The sequence below is a fragment of the Mus musculus genome, chromosome 2, assembly GCF_000001635.26.
Source record: "Mus musculus strain C57BL/6J chromosome 2, GRCm38.p6 C57BL/6J".
Lineage (NCBI taxonomy): Eukaryota > Metazoa > Chordata > Mammalia > Rodentia > Muridae > Mus > Mus musculus.
Window position 1 is genome coordinate 76004525 of NC_000068.7, and position 23527 is coordinate 76028051.

The 23527-nt window shown below is 43.6% G+C and overlaps 1 protein-coding gene across 3 annotated transcripts in view; it reads right to left on the reverse strand.

Moving 5' to 3' along the window:
- Pde11a (phosphodiesterase 11A) overlaps positions 1-23527 on the reverse strand; it is a 353338-nt gene that overhangs the window by 18717 nt on the left and 311094 nt on the right. For all 3 annotated transcript variants that reach the window (NM_001081033.3, XM_006499454.2, XM_006499453.2), the window contains 2 exons: positions 18187-18261; positions 13312-13395 (listed from right to left, as the gene is read on the reverse strand). In NM_001081033.3, the coding sequence (NP_001074502.1) occupies positions 13312-13395; positions 18187-18261 (159 nt within the window). The remainder of the gene's footprint in view (positions 1-13311; positions 13396-18186; positions 18262-23527) is intronic.

A 23527-nucleotide genomic window follows, 5' to 3' on the forward strand; every position in this document is an offset into this window, starting at 1 on the left:
GAAAGGACACACTAGATTTGTTTTGAACTAAAATTTAAAATTTATAGAGGAAAATAATCAGACCTAGAAAACATTGAAGACTATTGGGGAAGGTGGACTGGAGATTACGATAAAGTGTTATCAGTTAAAATAGTACAGTTCATATAGAGAGTTCAAGACCAGCCAAGGCTACAGTGAGACCCTGTTCAAAACCAAACCAAACCAAACCAAACCAAACCAAACCAAACCATGAAAGTTGAAAGACTCCAAAAAATCTATTAATAAATGTACAGTGCAAACAAAGTGAAAAGACAATTTAGGGAAGATGTAATAGCCAGTGTGCTCTAACTCAGTAGGAAGGAGGGCAAAAAGATTTTACACAAACCAACAACCCTTGAGTAAGAACATCTAAAGCCACATCATACATATGGTGTGAAGACTACCGTGAGATACATTTTACATCCATGATACTGACCAGAGTGAGAGCCATCCGACAACACCCCTTTCATACACGATACTGACAAGAATTAAAGACACCTGATAACACCCCCCTCTGTCAAGCAGGATACAGTGATATGGCACTTCAGACCTTACTGATGGGAATATAAAATAGTTCAAACTCCACAGAGCAAATGTTGCCAGTAGCCACTATCTACCTCAAAGTGCAAACCATCTCCCTCAAAGTCCACTTCTGTCTATCCATCTATCTATTCCACGGTGTGGAAATGGTGTCTTTGTAAGCATACTTGTATCCTGTTTACAACAGCAAACTTTTGGAAGCATCGATGTCCACTAATAATTAGCTATTGGTTAAGTAACTTAATTTTTACCATCAAAACTCTGAGTACAAGTCAGAAACAAGCTCCGCATACATTATATGCAGGGAAGGACACATCCCGATCTTCCCAAGTGTACAACAAGCAAGGGTTGTGTGTTGAAATCTGCATTGAGACACTGTATTCATGCCTTATATAGACCATCTTCTTGGTCACCACATCCTAGTTAACAGTCGTTGATCTCAGAGAGGGAAACTGAGGCAGGCAGACAATTGGGCGGGGGGTAGGGGGGAGAGAATAATTTCCTTGATTGGTTTTGTTTTTCAAACATTTTAAATTGTGTTAAGTAGGCACGTGTTAACTATTCAATAGTAAAATATTCAAAACCCTACAGTGGATGTGGGGATATAGCTCAGTGACAGAGTCCTTACCCAGCATGCACAAGATCTCATGCTTAATCCCCAGCAACACAATAAAAAATAAAAAAAATAAATACACATAGTAGGGCTATTTTTTGGCTATCTGAGAACTGTTAAATAAGTCAACGGTTAAAAAGGCTTCCCAGTCTGAGAATAGAAAAGACAAATGCTTATTTCATAAATGTCAAATTAAATTAGCATTTTCCCACTCTCCTTCAAAAATGATTTTAATACCTGTATGCTGCGACAACACGGTGTACGTGCGCTCACCTCTCTGGCTCACCTGTCCACATCGGAAATAAGGGCTGACCACCTCATTGCGCCTCAACATTTCCTCTGAAAAGCGATCAATGTCCCCTGCCTGACCATTAAATAGATTTTGAAAAACTCTTCAATCCCTATCAGTCCCAAATCCTTATTTAGTTCCTCAGATCTGCCCTGGGCTGGCCTCTGCGATCCTGCAGGCCATCCATCATCATTTCTGGTCCTTTTCTGATGCAATGTAGCTTGTTCTTTGTCTTGCTTAAAAACTGAACGGCTGTTAAATTATCCATTTATCTTCCTTCAGCTTTTCTATTCAGCTTCCCCGGCCCTCTCTGAGCTGTCTTTTCTACCTTGTTTGCTGACTTTTCATTCCATTTCCTGCTTCTTGGAGGCATCTCAGATCACCACCCTGCCCTTCAAAACAAACTCTGGTCCAGTCAGCTTTCTGCTTGTTTGAAATCTGCTTTACTCATCACCCCTGCCCCACCCCCGCCTTTTTTTGGACAGGGTCTTGCTAGGCAGCCTAAGCTAACTTCAAAGTCCTGTCTTTTCCCCCAGCCTTTCAAGTGCTGGGACTGCAAGCAAGCGCCAGGATGACTGGCTCAGGATTTCCTCTTTAGCATTATCTCTCGGGGATACCTTTAAAAACTTTGAGATATTTTATATCTTCAAATTTTATACATAGATGGGAGGACGTTGGGACAAGCCCTAAGCTGACGAACAAAATATTGGGCTCCAAACCTAGTTTCACCCAATAATGACCTCTTGGGTTAGATTTTTCTGGCTTCTAGAGGAACTGTGGACATGCTTCTAGACAGTTCAGTGTCACAGCTGTGGCTGCCTCTGTGTAGCTGACTCCACACAGGCTTTGAGGTGGTAATATTACCACTTGTGCACACATGGCCTCAGGCATCAGTGATGATGTGTAGTGGTTAAGGAGTCTGAGCTCCAAGGACAGGAAGAATCTAAGCTCTGCCACTTGCTGAGTCTTCTTGGGTTCATCTTGGAAACCCTAGCCTCAGTTTTCACACTTGGAGGAGGAGCGATCGTACACTCTAACTTGATGCTGAATCCTACAGAGTCAGGTGACTCATGAAAAGCCAGTCCTGAGCACATAGTAGGTGCTCAGGAAGTTTTGTTGCAGACCCACTGTATATTGTGAGCCAGGTAGTTTGGCCATTACCTGAGTTTCCAGCAGAGACAATGACATTTAGAAATGCTGTTCATGGCAGCAATAAGGACAGCCATGTGGGAAGATTTTTACCATATACCTTGTACTCTGCAGCAATAGGAGGCTGGCTGCTTTCTTTCTTCCTTCCTTCCTTCCTTCCTTCCTTCCTTCCTTCCTTTCTTTCTTTCTTTCTTTCTTTCTTTCTTTTTTCAAAAAAATGTAACTTTTATTATCTATACATTTGATGTTCCGAGTCATCATTAAACCAAAATTATTAAATTTGTAGACATTTCCCAAAGATTAACTTAATTGTATTATTAATTTCTACTAAAAATGTGGTGAGCAAATGAATGCTCAGAAGGAAGATGTGTATTAATTATCCTTAAGAAAATTAAACGTAAGCTTGACAGTCAGTTCTTATAGATACTGAAAGATAGCTTTTACCTTTCACTATTAGTTGAAACTTAACTAAACATCTTACTTCTTTCCCCTCTATTTTCCTGCACCCAAGTTCTAACTTTGTTTCTAGCACAGATTATACATGCTGAGGGAGTAAAAGATATTCTTTCATTAATGATGTGTGTTTATGAATATTAATTTTGATACCTATGATTGAACAATACACTTACCATATAATTCTATTCTGTAGAATGGGAGAATATATATTTCACCCTTGCCTATTAGTTTGCGAGGCACTTAGTGACAGAAGTGCATATTAGTTGTAACGTGGTAACTTGTGCTTCCTGTTTCTGTCACACTCTGCACTTGCACTATTGAGCCGGTTCCAGGACGAAAGCACAGAACATCTCCTGAGGGCACGTGGAAGGACCATCAGCCCAGCTAGTGTGTGTGACCGCTGTAGGGCAGACACAGATCGTTACCATGTGCTACTAAGGAAAGCCACTGAGAGCCCAGGGGCTACAAAGTGTCTACCTCTCAGGGAAAAAGGAAGATTTATTTATTTATTTATTTATTTATTTATTTATTTATTTATTTAAAAGTTGTCTCTTGTTTTCTGTGCTTATGTATGTCCTCAATTCTTGTTTCCCTTTTCTGTGTCTATTTTTTGTACTAGACCTCCTCAGCTCTGCTGCAGCTCTTCTCTGTACACCCTTAAAGACAAGGTACTGAAGGAGCCAGTCAAGGCTGGCTGGAAGGAGAGAGGGAGGGAGGGGCTGGAGAGCTGTGCTGGGAGATGGGTGGGCTTGGTTTTAAGGACATTCTGCAAGGATATGATTCATTGAGACTCGCTGTGCAATCTCGGCAGATCTCTCTGCACTGGCTGTTCCAACACCCTTCAGAGGCACAGGGCCTTTCATATGCTTTACAGGTTCAAAGAGGGCGATGGATGTAGGTGTTCAGCCAGTCATCCTACTGACACTTCAGTTCAGGCGTGGGGTTCCCATGTCAGTGTTCTGGGAGAACTCTCTGATCTCCTAAGCTGGCAGCAGTAGAGGCTGCTTACCTGGCTAAGTGTATCAGGGCAGATTCCTGGGACCCTAAGGGTCAACTTCTAGACTTCTTTCATTTTTCTAGACTCAACTCAAGAATTGTGCAAAGCATGGTGCCCTCCCTAGAATAAGCTGACCGCCTATCCCCTGGTACCCATGAATATAAACAGATATGGAAATAGAGTCTCTGAAGATGGATGATATCAAGATGATATAGAACTAGGGTGGGCCCGATATCCAGTGGCTGGTGTTCTCTTTTTAATTTACTTTATGTGTGTATGTATGTGCCTGAGTGTTTGTAAGTGTATCACATGTGTTCAGGAGCCCAAGGAGGTCAAACGACGATGGTGGATCCCCTGGAACTGGAGTTAGAGGTAGCTGTAGGCTGTGTGGGTAATAGGAAGCAACCTGGGTCCTCTGCAAGAGCAGCATGTGCTCATAAGCACTGAGACATCTCTTTCCAGTTCCCATAGTTTGCTAACATAACTTGTTGTGTGGATGTATGTGATGGTATGTGTGTGTGTGTGTGTGTGTGTGTGTGTGTGTGTGTGTGTGTGTGTGTAAAGAGGTCACCAATCTGTGGCAATTGGTTCTCTTCTTCTATTATGAGGGTGTCAAGGATTAAACTTAGTTCATCACACCTGGCCATAAGTGCCTTCAGTAACTGAGCCATCTCATTGCCTGCCCCAATCCCCAGTGTTTTTAGCAAGATCAGGTAAAGACCCCTGCTTCTGTAGAGAGAATGTCCACAAGCCAAGAAGGGCCAGAATTGCAAGGAAGAAGTCAGGAGAAAAGCCTAGAAAGTTCTTCCCTCACAGCCCCAGAAGGAACCAAGCAGGAATGTGTCACCTTTACCTTGCACTCCCCGTAAGCTCCAACGATGGCGGCCCACCACATGAACGTTAAACTGTGTAAAATTTCAAGCCCTTACAATGCAGAAAGCAACCATTTCTTATCCTGGCAAAGATTCCACATGCCATGGCTTTCCTCCTCTACCCCGTCTCCCTTCCTCTCTTGGTCCCTTCCATCTTTTATCTTTTTTTTCCATTTAAAAGTAGTAAACAAACAGAGGGTCACAAAAAGAAAATGCAAAACAGAATTATGTATCTTCTCTAGGGTAGACAACCCCAAGCCTTGAATGGACATGGAGTTAGGTGGCTTTCTGAGTGGCTCATGAGTTCCAGCACACGTTTTTAGAAGATTTAAACTGGTCAGCAGAGTATGGAGACGAAGATCCTGTCTTCAGTTCTAGCCTCAAAAGCCTTACTAGGGAGAAGATCATTTTTTTTTGCATAGATTCTAATATAGATTCATGATGGCCATTTTTGAGCTTATAAAATACGTATGAATAAACTAGACTAAGCACTGCTGTGTGAAGAGCCATTTTTTTCTAAGTTGCACAACATAAAACAAATGAAAAGCCCTTCTATTTACAAGTACAGGTACACAGAGATGGTTCCTGTATCAACTAGACTTCCTATTCAAGGGTGGAAAAGTCTCTACAAAACAATCACCCTGACACATGAGGTGCCGAGGAAGAATTCTGAGATACAGGCTCAAGTGTGAGATGTCTTTATTCAGAGAGCAGGGCAGGGTGAAGGCCTTGTGCTAAGGACCGCCTACCATCAGCATGACACCCTGAGGGCACGCTAGTATGTGATGTTTGTGCCACTGAATGTTCAGTTTGGAGAAAAGTCTTCTAAGCTGAATAGACTTTTGAGTTTTAATCCTGATATGGCGGATGTCTTTTTTTACATTATAAATTTCTGAAATCATGAACATACAATATACCACACAGTCTCCTGTACCATCTGTATGGTGTGTGTTGCCCCAAGTCAATTAACTTGAATATTAAAATAACCAGGGGATTGTATTTCTGGCACCACTGTGTAAAAGAAAATTTGACATATTTCTCAGCTGAAAAAGTCCAGGTTCTGAAATCTTCATGGCTATAAACTGGTGCTTTACAGTGGAATTAAGAGCCAATTCAACCATGATGAGAACCAAACCACCTTCTATAAAGATACCATAGGCCATATACTTTAGATTATGGGCAGGGGTATAACGGTGCATATTCTGCTGAAAGGATTTTTATGTCTTTTGATGATAACTTAAAATGACATTATAACCTTTCTTCCTACCTGTCACTGCTCATAATTATTCTGTGCTACTGTATCCAGTCATTCATTTCTATCTTTTTATTCATTCGTTCAGCAAACACTGAATGAGCAGCTCTGCTATTCCAGGTATGGGGACAGAATCCAGTCTCATGGGGGAAAGGGACAGAAAGGCCCAGATCACACCTTGAGTGGCCCAGTGGGGGACAGTGGCCAGTGCTGGGGGCGGGGGCTAGGGAGGTGGAGCTTTATAGATGGTCCTCTGGGCAGAGAGGAGAGGGAAGGAAACGCTGGAAGGGTGGGGGTGGGGTGGTGGCAGCGAGATTTTTTTTAAAAAGGAATTTAGGGAGTCATCCTGGGCTTTGGAGCAAACTGTGCTTGAGCAAGCCAGTGGGCAAGTGATAAGAGGCAGGGCTAAGAGAGGTGGAAGGTGGAGAGGAGGGGCCTAGAATGGAACGAGAAGCCATCAACTCTAAGCCAGAGTGTCTGGAAGATATGCTTAGCAGTAGGAACCGGGTATCAGACTTTCCCTCCCTCCGTCTCTCTCCCCCTCCTTCCTTCTGTCTCTCCCCCTTTCCATTCCTTTCCTCCCTGTTCCTTTCCTCTCCTTTCCCCTCACTTCCCTTCTCCCCCCCCCCCCCCCACCATCTTGAACAATGCAGCAAAGCTTAGGAGATAACTCATAGCAGAAAGGCTTCAGAAAGTTTTTGAAAACATGCGTGTGGCTGTCTGCAGTGCTCTCTCTCTTCTGATTGGCTAAGAACATACGGGATATTTTGGAAGGGGGCGGGTTTTACTAGGAGCACGTAGGTTCGGGTGTGGCTTATGGATCAAGGATGGGATTCTGACAGAAGGAAAGCAGCGCATTTTCTGGTCAGAGCCAGGCTGCCTTGGCTCCTCACGTGGAAACATACCCAACATTCCTACCTCTTTCAGGTAAATGGAGGTTCAGAAACACCAACTGTCTTCTTAGCTTTGAGAAGAGCCTGCCTGCCAGCTCACAGGAGGACAGAGCCCATGAGACAGACAAGCAAGAGGACACTTGACAGTCTTCTAATGTGTGTGTTATGGAAGGAGGAGAGAAAAATACAGGGGAAAGAGGAGCAGGTAGAAAGAAGGGAGGACTGTATAGGAGGAGGGGGATGAGGTGCCCCTACCTTGGCAGTACCTTCCTTGGTGGACACTCTCTGGAAGGGGAGAGGGCCTGTTTCTGGAACCTCAAGAGAAATCCAGAAAAGGGGCAGAATTATCCTCCAGCAAGATGGCACCACCCAAGCAACAGATCCAAGGGACTTGATAGGTAGAGTAGACAGGAAAGTAGCTTTGGACCTGGGAGGGACTGAGCAAGTCTCAAAGAACCAGGGTGGGGTGGGGACAGAGGATGTAGGACAGGAGGTGTGGGGACTTCAGACACTAGGGCTAGTGGCCCGAGTCTTCACAGGTCTGATTACATCTGTGCCCTTCATGGTGAAATACCGCCCCCCCATGTGCTCTCCTTTTGTAAAGATAAGAAAGAAACGTATCTTCTTTTCATCCACTGGAACAGTAAATGCCAGAGAAAATGTGTACAGGAAGGGATCCCTCCCTTCTTTCTGCCTCTTAGTTTTCAAAATATCTCATAGAAATGGCCTTTCTTTGCAGGCTTTTAAAGAACATACTATGTTATGCTCTGACCAGTCACTCTGCAGCTCATTAGTTCTTTTTCCTAGAAAAAAAAATCAGACACGAGTCATGAACCAGCAAGGCACACTGAGTTGTTTCTTTACAGACTTTCCTCGGTATCTAGAGAGGTTGTCTTTTATAACCTCTTTTCTAGTTTATTGGTCTCTCACTCGCAGTCTCCATAGTTTCAAGTATATTATACTACATATATTTTAAAATTTATTTTATGTGTACGGGTGTGCTGGCTAGTTTTATGACAACTTCACACACACTAGAGTCATTTAGGAAGAGGGAACCTCAGTTGAAAGAAAAAAAAAACCCTACCACATTGGCTTCTGGGCAAGACTGTGGTGTGTTTTCTTGATTGGTGGTGATTGGGAGGGTCCAGCTCACTGTGGGTGGTCCTGGGTACTATAAAAAAGCAGACTGAGCAAGCCTTGAAGACCAAGGCAGTAAACAGTGTTTCCCCAATGACCTCTGTCTCAATTCCTGACTCCAGGTTCCTGTCCTGACATCTTTCAAAACACACCAATAGGACCCTAACTAGGACAATGGGTGTTTTGCCTACAATTCTCTGAATCTACCATTTGAGTGCCTGGTTCCCTTGAAGGTCAGAAGAGGATGTCTGATCCCTTGGAACCATAGTTACAGATGGTTGTGAGCTGCCACATGGATGCTGGGAATTGAACCCAGGTCCCCTGAAACAGCAGGCTGTGCTCTCAACAGCTGATCCATCTTGCCATTCCTCAAATGGATTTCCATTGAAGGGATAACACACCAATTCCAAAATCATATTTTGAAGATCCCCCCTCCCACTTTTCCTAGAGAGCACATTAATGGTTCTGCCAGGTGGACTGTATATTCAAGATGATTATTACAACCAAGGTTGGAATAAATAAATAAATACATAAATAAATTCCAATTTAATTGTGACTTAACATCAGAAGTCCTGTCATGGTTACTAAAGATGAGGTCTCATATATTTCCACATGGACTCCAGCTCACTATGTAGCAGAAGCTGCCCTTAGGCTCCTGGTCCTCCTGCCTCCATCTCCCTACTGAGGGATTATAGCACCATAGTTGTGCAGGGCCAGGGTTGGTTTACAAGATGCTGGGTATTAAATTCCAGGGTAACCCTTTCGCTCTGTCTATGAGGAAATCTATCCCCTCCAAATCAAAAGCCAGTTTGGGGTGAGCCGAAGCTTTGATAACCTTGGACAAACTGTCAATAAACAGCTGTATCATACCTCTGTGCCTCATTGGCATTCCTAGGCACACTGAGGTTCAAGTTGAGAACAGAAATAAGCGGCGAAAACTTTGTTTGCTCCCACAAACAGCAGCTCAGAAGAGAGTACGACAGGGGAGGGGGGGTGTTTCTGTTTATCCCTAAGGCTGCCTCCGCAGTGACTCCAAACTTTGATAGTGTCTTTTTTTTTCCTTCTTCTTTCTGACTTTTTTTTTTCCTTCCAAAGATGTTGAGCAGCAGGCTAATGGCTCCCCAGCAGGGTGTAAAGACAGCAGAAATCTCCAGAATCAGATGTCAATGTATTCCTCTAAGACATCCTGCTAGGACAGAACTAACTAACCAGGGCTTTAGACTTCTCCTGGGGAACACGCTTTAATGCTCCCCGCCTGCTCTGGGCCTCCTAGATGCCTCCTGATTAAAATGCTGTCACAGATAAATCATGGCTTCTGCCTGCTCGCTGTCCCCCTCTCTCTCTCCCATCTCTCTTTGTTTTTTGTTCCCCCCCCAAAAGTTTAGAATCCCAAGTTTTAAAACACAGACGTGTAGACAGTCCTGTCCTGTCATGTCTTCTGTCACTGTCCAGAGAGACGGGTGTGGTCCCCACTGTACCCTCCCATCTGATCTACAGTAAGAGCTAAATCGATATCACTAGTGTTTGATCTTTATTTAAGATAAAAATAGCCAGACTCATTTCTAGGGTGCATGGGGTCTGAGTGTTATTGTTTGTTGGCTTTACTTATATATAGTATTTAATTATATAATTAATCAACCACTCTACCACAAGGCACAACCCTAGCCCTCTATGCTTCTGTCAGCCACTTCAGCCCAATTATTTAATCCTTTGGTAGTTTCCCAAGAATAGGTTTTAGAGTGAGACTTCCCCGTGGTTTTCCTTCTACATAGTTGCAGATTGCTTGGAGACTAACACTATCCAATAGACCAGAGTTTTGACTTTCAGCAAATGGGTGTCAGAATGTACTGGTGTGGGTCAGGCCTCTTCAGGCACCTGGGGAGAGCCACAGTCTTTCCCCTTTGCTTGGAGGTGGTCTGAAGTCAACCACCAGGAGCACAAGCAGAAAGTGCTTGATCAGTGTTTGACAAGAAGAATCCTTTTAAAGCCACAAAGTAAAACTGAGTTACCCAGTGAAACTCAATGGAGTGAGGTCACTGCTTTTAACTCATACATCTTCTGCCCAGCGATTGGTCACCTCCTCCTCCTGCAACTCCCAGCCGGCCCAGCCCTGTACAGAGCATCCTCCAGCCTCTCCAGCCTCCACCCATAACTCCATGCTCCATGTTCCAGGCAGAGGACCATCCCAACCCTTCCCACCACAGTCTCTTTACACAGGACTCTACACGAGTGTCTTGCACCCATGCCTGCCATCTTGGAGCCCATGAGTTTGCATGTTTTATATCTTTTGAATACTATTCTTTGCCCTTTTGCTATGCCCCTGGAGGGTCATCTTAGCAAAACCAAACTGGATTTTTCCACTTTGTATTTCCAGCCATGTGATGCTGGCCTCTGCATAGCAGAGATTTCTGCCAGCTGCAGACCACCTTACTTGCCACCTGTCCTCTCAGAACCTCATTATTGCATTTTTTTCCCTGTTCTAAACCCAAATGGCCTTTCTGGGACAACCCTACTTGTCCCAAACACTTTGCCTTAGGGACCAGAGTCACATCGGCTACTTTCTTTGTAGCTGCATCAAGATTGCTGTTTTCCCTATAGCCGCAATTCCTGCCCAGGGACTAATTACTCCACTTCACTTTGGGAGCACCATCAGTTAGTGTGAGATAGCCCACTGAACAGTACTGTGGGGGAGTCAACATCACACAGGATAGAACGCAACGAAGACCACGAGCGCTTATTTCAATGCTGGCTGTATTTTCAGTTTGGTAGCTCTTTGAACAGTGGTTTCAAGACCTTATAAAGAATTCACAACCGAAATTGTGAAATTAAAAAAAAAAAATAGTGGTGACTAGAAACCGAAAAAGAGCAAGATCTTCATTTCCTGTTGCGTGACAAGGTGACAGCAGTGAGCTCTGAGCATCCGCTCATGAGCAAGTTTCTCCACGGTCCCCTTTAGGGTGACATGGCTTTTTTTTTTTTTTTAAGATTTCTTTATTATGTATATGGCATTCTGCCTACAAGTATGCCTGCTGGCCAGAAGAGAGCACCAGATCTCATTATAGATGATTATAAGCCACCATGTGGTTGCTGGGATTTGAACTCAGGATCTCTAGAAGAGCAGGCAGTGCTCTTAACCGCTGAGCCATCTCTCCAGCCCTGACATGGCTTTTGATAGAAACAAACAAACAAACAAACAAACAATGGGGAGAAAATTTCATCAGAAGTAGGAATTGGGCAGCTGGAAAGTTGCCACGCTAATGCAAAGGTCGAAGCTGACTGAAAAGGACAGAATAAATGTGCCGGTGTGTCACCTCACCTGTGTGTCCCACGTCCTGCTGATGAAAACATCTAACCTCAAAGATGAGTAATGAATGCATGAAAAAAATTGGGACGCTACATTTGCGCTGTGGACGTATTATTCCCAAATCTCCAATGTTAATTTTAATTCAATGTTTAATTTTAAGTAACTTCCCTCTTCACCCAAAGATTTGGATGCGCTCAGTAGTGAGGCCATAGTAGGCTCAATGAAGTGCACAGCAGCAATGGAACTATGGACTCAGTGTGGGAGCCTCATGCAGAACCGTAGCAGCACGTGGAGTGCGGGGTTCACTTCCAGTGAGAGAAATTTATTAAGTAAAAGATTAACTTCTCCAGCCCACTAACGCCTATGCACTGGGACCGGAGAACCATCAAACCATAACCTCATGTGGGCAACCAAAGACAACTCAGCAAAGCAGAAGGTCCTTGGCTCAGTACCTGTGGGCTCTCCATGGGGGCCTGCTTATTCAATGTCAAGGATCAGGGAGCAGACAGGAAGAAAAGAGAGTTAGGATTTTCTATAATAAAGTATATCATTCTTATCCAATCTTTCATTATTAGATGAGAGAATATTATAGTCATTTGTAACCATAACAATTGATTTTAGATTATTCTAAAACTGTATCTGACTGGTTTTATGATATTGGGCATTTAATGGATTATACGAAACAAGTGAATTTACTTTGATCATTTGTGGTTATTAAAGTTACATTTCTGTCTCGAAGACGATATTCTAATTTGTTTGTTTTCAGGGGACTGTGACAGGTCTCTAAAAGTACTGAAAATGAAGTGGCGGGTAAGTTTGAGACTTAATGGCTTTGAGGTCCTTAAAAAACAATCCTGTGTTCTTAATGGAGTGGCAGATAGTGAGGCACTAAAGAGGCTTTGCCTATTGAGTGCATCTCTTTTTGAAGTTAGGCTCAGACTGATTGAGCTAGGTCGGGGGTAAAGAACTCACTGGGGTTTCCAGATGAAAGCAAACGCTTAGCAGCAGAATTAAAAGCCAATGCACACCAAACTCTTAGTGCAAACGGATGCCAGCCCCGATCCAAACTCAAAAAGCAGAATGTGAACCATTTCAAGCTGACACATTGTGTCCTTGCCCCGGGGCGGGTTCTGCACCAGGCAGTGAAGCAACAACTCATTAGTGGTCTCACTCCGTATTCACTGCTTGGCACAGTTATGTTTGCTTAAAGAAGGAGGCAGATTTTGAAGATGTAAGCTGCTTCCCACACAAAGCCCAGTGGTCCAGACCCTGGGGTCAGAGCAGAAAGTCGTGTTTGATGAAACTCTGGTGTTTCTCATGATATTAATAAAATTTAAAAAGCAAAAAGATTTCCATTTGCGATATGCAGAGTTAATCAAGGCTAAGTATGCTTCTTTCTCACTAGACTTCTCCGAGCCTTCGATACTTTAATGTTTATGGGAGTTTCCTTAGTTACTGGGCCTTCGAGCTATTTTTTTCCCCTTTGAGAGGTGGTACAGACTGTGGCTGCATCTTTGTGTTTCACGGGGCAGCATTTGGGGAATGAAGAGATAAAATATTATAGTCCCTGGCTTACAGACAAGGAAGGTGAGGCCATGGAGCTTACAGTTTAGAAAGCGGTAGAGAACTGATGTTGCCATTTTCTAAGCACTAGCTCTTGGGTCAGAAATTAGAAGCAACTTTACAGTTTGTAGCCTGAGAATATCTCCAAAATCACGTTTCTGAACAGACTTTACCCAGGCTCTCCTCTACCTCAGGCAGGACAGACAGACACTCACAAGTCAGCAGTACCTGATACAAAGGCATGCAGATGCTATCAATCCACTCCAGCTGCAACCGAGGCAGTTCATCTTTCCGGTTCCGGTCAAAAATAGCCTAGAGCAAGGAAGCAGAAACCTGGCTTTTATTCACTGGAGTATTTTACCGTCACTTCGTCAGACAACAGTTCAGATTTTACCAATGGGATATTTCACAAATCCCGGTCCTCACTCGTAGCTTCTTTTCCTGTATCTACGATAAGAAATAAAGTTAATCTGCACATCTTCTTATGAGGTTTGTAAGTGGATTTATTTAAACTTTATGGCTTGCAACACCTGAGGGCCAAAATCTGTCTGCAGGTACAGGTAATTGTTACTAAATCAAGTCACCAGGTCACTGGGAACTGGGTACAAGTCAAGGGGAAGGGAGACACATTTTATTGCCACAAAAATAATGTGGGCTTTCCTTTCTGTAGAAAGAAGAAGTCAGATTGGAAAAACTCCTTCACAGTGATCCTCTCTCTCTTTCTTGCCTTCCTTTTTATTAAACATAGATTCTTTTCCATTTATGATGACTTTAAGGGTTGGGTGCTATCGGCAATCATGTGTTTTCCCGTAAGGTTCTGTAATTAGTAGGTGACTAAGTGTTTGTCCTTGGATGGGTGGTGGCAGCAGGCATCCATCCTTTCTTCATATCAGCCTTTAAATTTTATGACATTATAATGCTTGATATAATTTATATGCATTTCTAAAAGCCACAGTGATTTATTTCTAGTGGGGAGTCTTCAATCAACTGGGATTAGAGGGTTAAAATCTCTTTCTTAAGAAACAGCCACCTCAATTCCAGTGAGAATGTCTTTCTCTTTGTTCTTAAGGAGTGAAGCCAGAGCCTGTGATATTACCTTGTGTCACTTGATCTGGAAGAGGGGCGCTGCCTAGTTGTAACGTGTCTTATTGAAAAGCTAGGTGAGAGATGACACTCACACCATTTTGGTGCTTATAGCAGTCATGAGGGCAGGTCCAAGCCTTGCTCTTAGTCCTGAGATCTGGAAAGGCTGCATCCTTCTGACGGACAAGCCTCAGTGGGCATATGTGTGGTAGATATAGCTGGTGACTAAATCTGAGAGGAAAAAAAATCTCTATAGTAGGTAGAAAGCCATTGACGCCCCCGGGGCTCTGCTTATCATTTTCCAGAAATGACTGGAATTCATAGAAGACTGTGGAATATGTTGGAGAAAATGACAACTCTTCTGAAATGCATAAAGCTTGCTTTAAATACGTACCTTTAAAAACCTCTGTGTGTCTATACAGGCTGTGCCACAATAACAAAATACCAGAGGCCAAGTAACTTTATAAAGAAAAAGGTTTGTTTGGCTCATAGTTGCGGAGGCCGGAGTGCCTGCATCTGTTGCTGGCCTTCTTGATGGGGTCCCCAAGTGTTATAGGATATCATATGGCACTAGGCAAGGAACACACGTTTATATCTTCTGGTGTCTCTCCCCTTCCTATCCACACTAATTTGGTCATGGGTTCCCCCCTAACAAACTTATCTAGTCCTAATAAGCTCTCAAAGGCCACGCCTTTCCCCACCCCAGCTGGATTGAGCTCCCATGCTCTCAGGACTCACACTGGGGATTAGGTTTTAATACATGTAGCCCCAGGGCTCAGACCACATTCAAACCATAAGCAGTCTGATTCATTTTCTGCATAGTCATTTTTCTACCCGAGTTATTTATTTAGTTGTCTGCTTCTGATGAGTATTCTATAAAAATACTTTTTTTTTAATTTCAAGAAATTTCAGTATACCCACAGAACATTATAATTATCGGCACACATAATTTCAAAATTCGTATCAATAATAGCAACGCTATCTTGCAAACCTCTAGACTTATGCAAGCAGCAACTTATTTCCTGCATGCACAGGTTTGCCTATTTAATTTGCACGACTCCTTTAAACGGAGTCCTATGTGCAAGTGTACACAGCCTCCATGGTCTTTCCAGATTGGCATTGGCTTCTCCTCCTCCTCCTCCTTCTCCTCTTCCTCCTCCTCCTCCTCCTCCTCCTCCTCCTCTTCTTCCTCCTTCTCCCCCTGCTCTTCCTTCTTCTTTTTTGAGTCAGGGTTTCTCTGTGAAGCCCTGGCTGTCCTGGAACTCACTCTGTAGACCAGGCTGGCCTCGAATGCCCCTGCCTCACCTCTGGAGTGCTGAGATTAAAGGTGTGTGCTACCCCACCCAGAAAGACTGGCTTTTTTTTTCATTTAGCATAATTTTAAAAGGTCTATTCAGGTAGCATATGTCGACACCTCATTCATCCACTTTTCTCATAATTTTCATATTGCATTTCAGTCATATATAGAGATATATGGCATTTTTTTGTATTAATTCATCCGTTGATGGACATTTGAGTTGTTTCCACTTTCTGGCTGCTATGATTTGCTGGTGTGAACAGTTTGTGTGCAAGTTTCTTTTGTATGGGTGTGTATCTTATTTTCTTGGTGGATAAACCTAGAAGTGAATTCCTGAGTTATATGGTAACTCCATTTTGAACTTTTTATATTAATTAGACATTCTTTTTAAATTGATGATGGTGGTGATGATGATGATGATGGCGGGTGTGCAGAGGTGAGAGGACAGCCTTCCGGAGTTGGCTCTCTCCTTTCTCAGTGCGATCCAGGGGTTGAACTCAGGTTGGGTCTTGCACAGTCTATACTTCACCCACCCTGCCATCTTGCCAGCACTATGTCTAACTTTCTGAGGGATTTGAGGCTGGTTTTTAAAGTAGCTGCACTAGCCTCTTACATTTCTTCTCATGTCTCACAGAGTCCTCTGAAAACATACTAGTGTTTGTACTGTCTGTCTTTTAAATAATGGTCCTCTTCGTGAGTGTGATGTGGTACCTCACGGTGGCTCCAATTTGCGTTTTCGTGATGGTTAAAGATTCTTAACAATCTTTTTGTGTGCTTATTGGCTATGTGCTTGTTCACGAGCATGCTCATAAGTGAAATGTGTGCTTAAGTGCTTATTCGTGAGTATTTCCCAACAGCTGACGAGGGCCTAGGGTCCTTAATGACAGGGAGGATGGTGTCCCATCTTCCCTGTTTGCAAGCAAGCTCACCGCCCCTAACACGAACCCTCTGGCTGTGGTCCAGCCAGCTTCAGCATGGTCTCAGAAAGTTACCGGGGTGATCTCTGGACCATACATGGTAGGGGTGATTTCTAAAAACCAAAGGATGAGAAAGCAAGTAGTGTCAGCTCTGGGCACATTACAGACATTTCTGATGCTGGGTCCATGAGGGAAAGCTAGACTCATCCTGAGAAGACAGCTATGTTAAGTAGCCTCTTGTGAGGAGAAAGTAGCATTTATAGCTATAGATCCACCATGAAATTAATTTCATTTATGTCTCAAGAGAAGGCCTTAGCTGAGCCTACAGAGAAAGGCTCCTCAGTCCTGCAACGCTGCACCTGCCAGCTCCGAACACCGGCCATTTATTTTTTTCTCCCATTTAACTAAATGACCTATGCTGCCGCCTTGTAAACCCTGCAGAGAGTGAGTGCCCCAAGAACGATTTTTAGAGGGAAGGAAAAGCTTTTATTTTAATGTAGCTGTGTAGCCTAGAGAAATGTGGGTTATAGGTTTTACAAATGAACTATATGCATTCTAAACCAACGGGTTTCATTTCAAAACAAAATCTGGTATGAGCATCAGAAAGAATAAAGTGTGTTTTCAACCCCATACAAACTAAGGTGGTTGGTGCATTTTCAACCTTTTTGGTCCCCTAGACTTTTACAGATAAGCAACTGACAGAAGAGTCAACCTGAGAAAGGCTGCTAGCTGTGGTTTCAGTTAAGTGAAACTGTTCCGGGTAGGAAAGGGTCCTGCTACCTTCTCTGGTGTCTGAATTTCAGCAAGGTGGGGTGTGTGAAAACTCAAAGATCTTACTAATATTGCCAAATATTCAAGACAGGGTGACCTGGAATCCTCAAAAAGAGACATTCTTGACAACAGAAGCACACTGTGTGCTCCATTAAACCTACTGTGTGTGCTGCAAGGTTAGGCTTTAAAATACTTCAGCCCCCCACCCCCACCCCAGTAACCAGGGAAGAAGTTTTAGCTGCTCATTAAGGATGAAAAGGCCGACCCCTCCCTAGGGTGGTGGCCAGGGCTTCTTTACCTTGAAGGAGGAGATAGCAGCGCCCTAAGCTTGTCATTAGCATTCCCAAATAGGGACTGCACAAGGGAATCCAACATAAATAGCATGTGAGCCACCAGAACCTGTATCCCACACCTCTGTTAGCAAGCAAGCAAGCAAGCAAATAAACAGGAGTTTGCAATGGTTTGCTTTGGGGAGTTTAAAAGTTCGAACTGAAAAATAAAACCCAGCTAGCTCTTGAGGCTGGACAGCTTGATTTTTAATTTTCTGCCGTTATTCCTGTTCTAAAGTAGGCATGTGTGAGATGCCAGCCCTGGCTCTGAGATTTTCAAACTTTGCCCTACATGCCCTCCCATGACCGCTTGTTTGTCCTGCTGTGGGTACCCAGCTTGTTAAACAGTTCAGAAGTCTCAGTCAGAAACCCAGGAACATGGTGGTTAGCATTTTTTTTGTTTGTTTGTTTGTTTGTTTTGTTTTTCGAGACAGGGTTTCTCTGTATAGCTCTGGCTGTCCTGGAACTCACTCTGTAGACCAGGCTGGCCTCGAACTCAGAAATCTGCCTGCCTCTGCCTCCCAAGTGCTGGGATTAAAGGCGTCCACCTCGACGCCCGGCTGGTGGTTAGCATTCTTGTTTAGGTAAAGTTTCAAGCTTCCAGGAGTTCTCCAGCCTTACCCCATTTCCAGCTATGGTTTGGAGTCACCATTGACAGTTCCACTCAAAAGTATAGTAATTAGTGATATTAAGAGGACTGGCTTACAGAGGGAGTGAGCTTGAGTTCCGACCTCTCCCGATCTCCTTGTTCAAAGAACTCGCTGGTTACAAGTTCAGCCACCTGAAACACAGAAGCATTTGAATTTATCGGTAGCGTAGTACACCATAAGATGTGGAAGTTATTTCTAGATTATGTGCATGGTCATCATCTTAATTTGAAAAGCATGGTCTTCAGGCTGCCCGAGTCTGGTACTCAAAGCACTCAAGAACACAGATGATCCACAGTCACACTAAACAGGTTGTTTTCTACTCCCTGAGTTTGTGGTTCTCGGGATCATTTGAAGACAGAAAATGGATAGAGCAGATAAATGCTAAGTTGATATTTCTGACGACACTAGAATGTGCAGCTAACAAATCTCTGAATGAACTACCTGTGACTGGTGCATGTTGGGAGACTTGGAAGAAAAAGTTTTAGGCAGTTGACAGCGAGGAATCCTGGATCACCAAACATTTTTTCCACTATTTTATGCTCTTACAGAAGAGGAGGATTGTCTGCCCTACAAAAGTGAGATGGTTTAATTTGGCCAGGTACACGGAATCAAGATAATTTTTCTAAGTCAGGCCTGGTGTCACAGGTCCATAGTTATAGCTCCTCAGGGTTCTGAGGCAAGGCCTGCCTGGTTATAGAGTGAGTTTGAAGACACCTACGGAATTTAGTGAGAACATATCTCAGACAGTGACAAGAGGCCTGGGGAAAGAGCCGTGTGACAGAGTGCACGCTTAGTGTGTAGGAGGCCCCAGCACTACAAGAAAAATAAAGGTAGTTTATTTATATGTATCTGAAGAGAAGGATCATAAAGTTTAAAGACAACATCAAACTCACACCTGTATATAGCCCCACAATAAAGGAGAGAGTAACAATACACAATATTAAAAATCTCAGATATCCAGTAAGGTCAGGTTTCTAATATTTCTGATAAGCAGTGCGGGTCCCTTTCAAGAATCCAGAGGTAGTAGGAAGTGATCAGGAACCCCCTCATGTGCCCCTGCACTTGAAGGTTCTGGGACTTGGGTCACATCTCCCCTCCCCTCTCCAGCCTCGACCACTACCTTTAATTTCCACACTCTGGACTCTGTTTTTCCCTCTGGCCTGGCTTTGAAAGAAGAGACAGTCCCCTGAAGTCTCATTAGCCAGGCTGTAGGATGGACCTGCCTCTGAAGCCTTGTCTTCTGCATTAAGACATGCGCATGAGGCACCCAAGGCAGGAATTTTGTGTGCTCTCTGGGAAGCAAAGATACTAATCTCCTAAAGTCACCAGCACAACCCCCTCTGCTCCCTTCACAGTTTAACTGGAACCCATTTTATTTGTACTTAAAAACCCATCAGGATCATTAAGTGTCTCCTGATTGGAGTTTTCATTAAAGAAAGAAGCTGAGATGCTAATCAGGCCATGGTGTGTGTGTGTGTGTGTGTGTGTGTGTGTGTGTGTGTGTGTGTGCGCGCGCGCGCGCGTATGGTAAACTCACATTCCTCAGGACAGATGAGTGCACTAACTCCAGTTAAGACACATTCTGAAGAGGATTTTTAAAAATAAAATCAACATCTAAGAAGTTAGCAATGCAGCTACGGAATGTCCGAATGATATCTCGACGAGAAGCTGAGTCAGGAGGGTTGTCACCATTTTAAGGGCAGCCTGAGCTACAGCATAAGATTCTCTCTCAAAATATGTTGTCCAGGGCTGGAGAGAGGGCTCTTCCAGAGGAAAAAAAAGTCGAATCCTAGCACCTTGGTGGCTGACCACTGTCTGGAGCTCCAGTCCGAAGGAATTCAAAACCTCTTCTGGCCTTTAGGGCGCCATGCACTCATTCAGTACACAGATATACATGCAGGGCAAACACCCATACATATAAAATAAAAATCAACCATAATTTAAAAATTCTATATGAAGACATTAGTATAAATATACACATAAATGCATATATTTTCATTTTAAGAATAAGTGTGTGTGTATTTGTGTTTGCATGTTGCCTTAGTTAGGGCTTCTATTGCTGTGAGGAAACACCATGACCAAAAAGCAAGTTGGGGGCCTTGCTCACCATGGCTTGCTCAGTCTGCTTTCCTATAGATCTCAGGATCACCACCCACAATGGGCTACACCCTCCCCCATCAATTACTAATTTAAAAAAATGCCTTACAGTTGGATCTTATAGGGATATTTTCTCAATTGAGGCTCCCTCCTTTCAAATGACTCTAGTTTGTATGCCAAGTTGACCTAAGACTAGCCAGCACACATGTGTGTCCAATGTGTGTGTGAGGGTGCACGTGCATGTGTGTACAAGACCATGTAGAAACCAGAAGCTGGTGCCCAGAGTTGTCTGTGCTTATTGTAATTACCACTACAGGAGCTGCCGCAGCACTGCACTTTCTGCAATACCCGGCAGGGCCGCCTGCTTCTGTTCTCTAAGTCCTACCTTCCCACAGGATGGGCAGAGATGCTGAAAGGGTTAGCCAACTACAGAAATTCTATATGTGACCTTTTGTGACTTCTAATGTGTCACAATGAAACTGACCATGGCTCACATGGACGAGAACTGTCCTGTCCACACCAGACTGTGAGAAGAAACAAATTCTTGTTTCTGTTAAGGAATTGAAAATTCAGAATATATTTACTATTGTAGCAAAGCCCAGCCTAACATTGATATAAGAGAGAATTGGTATTAAGGCAAGATATTAAAAAGATACAATAAAGAGGAAAAGAAAATAAATGGGGGGGGTGTGGAGGGAGGAAGGGGGGAGGGAGGGAGGAGAGAGAACTTTGAAACAGGTAACATCATCTTCAGGTAACATCATCTTGGTGGTAGCCAGGTACCAGACAGACATGAGGGTGTACAGAGAACAGTCTGCTATGCAACCCTGTGCAGTTATCACTGAAAGAGAACAGACACTGTTCCTAAGGAGTGTATAATTTTAGGAAAAGAGATTGGAAAACAAATGCTAACAGCGTGCATCGTAGCTACTGACTGTTTCCCCAGGCATTCTAAAAGTGAGCTCAGAAGAGATTAGCTGGTTTATAATGAGGGATGAACGAGAACAGGACAATCCAGTGCTGTGGGGATGGAGATAAAGCTGTTTCTTAATTCCAAGCTAGAAATATTAAAATTAAGGTATGCTTTAGGTGAAAAATATTAATTAAGACTCGGCTTTGAAATAAGAATTTAATTAACGGTGTGGCCAGCATACTTATGGATAAAATAGGTGAATGAAAGAGGTAACTTTCAGCAAATTCTTTTTAAAAATAAATTTAAATGACTTTAAAACATTGTGTGTGTGTGTGTGTGTGTGTGTGTGTGTGTGTGTGTGTGTGTGTGTGCGTGTGTGCATGTGTTGCCACATGGCCTGTGGAGGTCAGAGGACAATTTGCAGGAGTTGGTTCTCTCTTCCCACCGTTTGGATCTGGGGAACAGAACTCAGTTCTTCAGGTCTTGGCATCAAGCTCCTGTACCTGATGAGCCATTTTGCTGGCCCTTTTTTTAAAGTGAAAAATGGGTCATAAAATAATGTAACGACATAGTTCTCTTATGAAAGCCTGCGAGGTCCCAGGTCCTCATATGAGGACATGGGAAAGAAACAAATTTACCACATTTGTCTATTCCTGAATGTCAGAAAGCAAAAAGAATCTAAGATGTTCATATAGAGAAGAACCACTTGGCTCAATGTTTAAGAATACTTCCGTGCTTAAGAAACCATAAGTCTGTGACTCTATAAAAACCAGCTTCTGATCTTCTTCAGGTAAGAAGCAGGCTGAGAAAAATGTTTAACCTTCAGATAATGGGGAAAGGAATCATTTTCCCGGGGGAACTAAAAGGCCCAGGAAAGAAAGCCATGATCGGAGTGGGGGTTGGGGTGGGGATTGGGGTGGAGGTGGGGGGTGGGAGTTTGATGGGGGTGGGGGTGGGAAGCATGGCACAGGAAGCCAGACTCACTGTTGGTGGAGACTTCACAGTGAAGGCTTGGTAGGCTTGGGATCTCCACGGACCATTGGCTACAAATGTCCTTTATCTCTTTCCTTGCTGAATGGGAACACTGTGGTGGTATTCTGCACATGGAGGTGGTTGTCTGATGCTGTATTTTGAGAACATTTAGGTCCTTGGCTTCCATCTAGACCTATCATAGGGATCTCACATATCATTTGGAGATTTTAGATTTTGAGCCTGATGCCCTGACTGATGGGCCATCCAGTTTGTCTTCCCTGGGGAGAGGATGCTTGTCTGTAAGGACACTGAGTGACATTTCTGGTGATTTGAAGGGTGAACTGTGCTAGACGTATTCTCACAAACTGTTTCTGACTCTACTTGTTGGGCACAGGAATGGATTGTACTTCTTGGTGGAATGGGGTCAAGCAACAAGTCTGGATTAATGGACTGTTGAAGGCATTGAATTTCTACTGTCAGACCCTCATGGTCCATCATCCCAGCCAAGAATGATAACAGAGGTGCCGGCCACTATGAATGTAGCCTAGCAACAAATTCTAAATTCATTTAAAATGTGAGACATTGGTGGTGGTGGTTGTAACTTCATTGCCTGGGTCCTGAGTGTGAGCTTTGCAAATGACACTGTCCTGTCACCATGTCAAAAGGTTAGACCTGTCTAAGCCACAGTGTTTAAAACTGCAGATGGTTCCAGCCTGTGGAGAAAAGCTTGGCTCTTTATGAAGGAGGGCTTGGTGCTAATCTGCTGGGATCTCTTTTGTTCTGAGTTTTTCAGTTTATGAGTCTCTCTTCAGGAGTCCATGCCATCCCAGCAGATCAAGCCAGTGTGGGACCTGGGGCTGTTCTCCTGGGGCTGTTCACCACTCTCTAGCCACTTTCTCCAAGACCTACAATGGCCTTGGCAGCCCCATAGCCGCCTTCTTCCTCTTCCTCTTCCTCTTCCTCTTCCTCTTCCTCTTCCTCTTCCTCTTCCTCTTCCTCTTCCTCTTCCTCTTCTTCTTCTTCTTCTTCTTCTTCTTCTTCTTCTTCTTCTTCTTCTTCTTCTTCTTCTTCTTCTTCTTCTTCTTTTTCTTTCTATTCTGCTGGTGTTTCCTGAAGGTCTTCTTCGTTCATTCTTTTTGTAACTCGAGGAATCATGAGTTACACTCAGCCCCCTGGTCTGAGTAGTTACTCTATGGCAGCAATCCTCCAGAAAGCTGAGAAATGCGAGACTATTTTTAATCCACCAGCTACCATCTAAGGAAGACCTCAGGCTACTTATTCAAAGCCCCGTCCTTCCTGTATGTGAAGTGAATGTAATGACCAAATTAATTCCCTAAAACTCCAAAACCTCACTCGAAACTCTGGCTGGGATAACAGAGGGTTATTTTTGCAGAGATCTTGGAACAGCAGTTAAG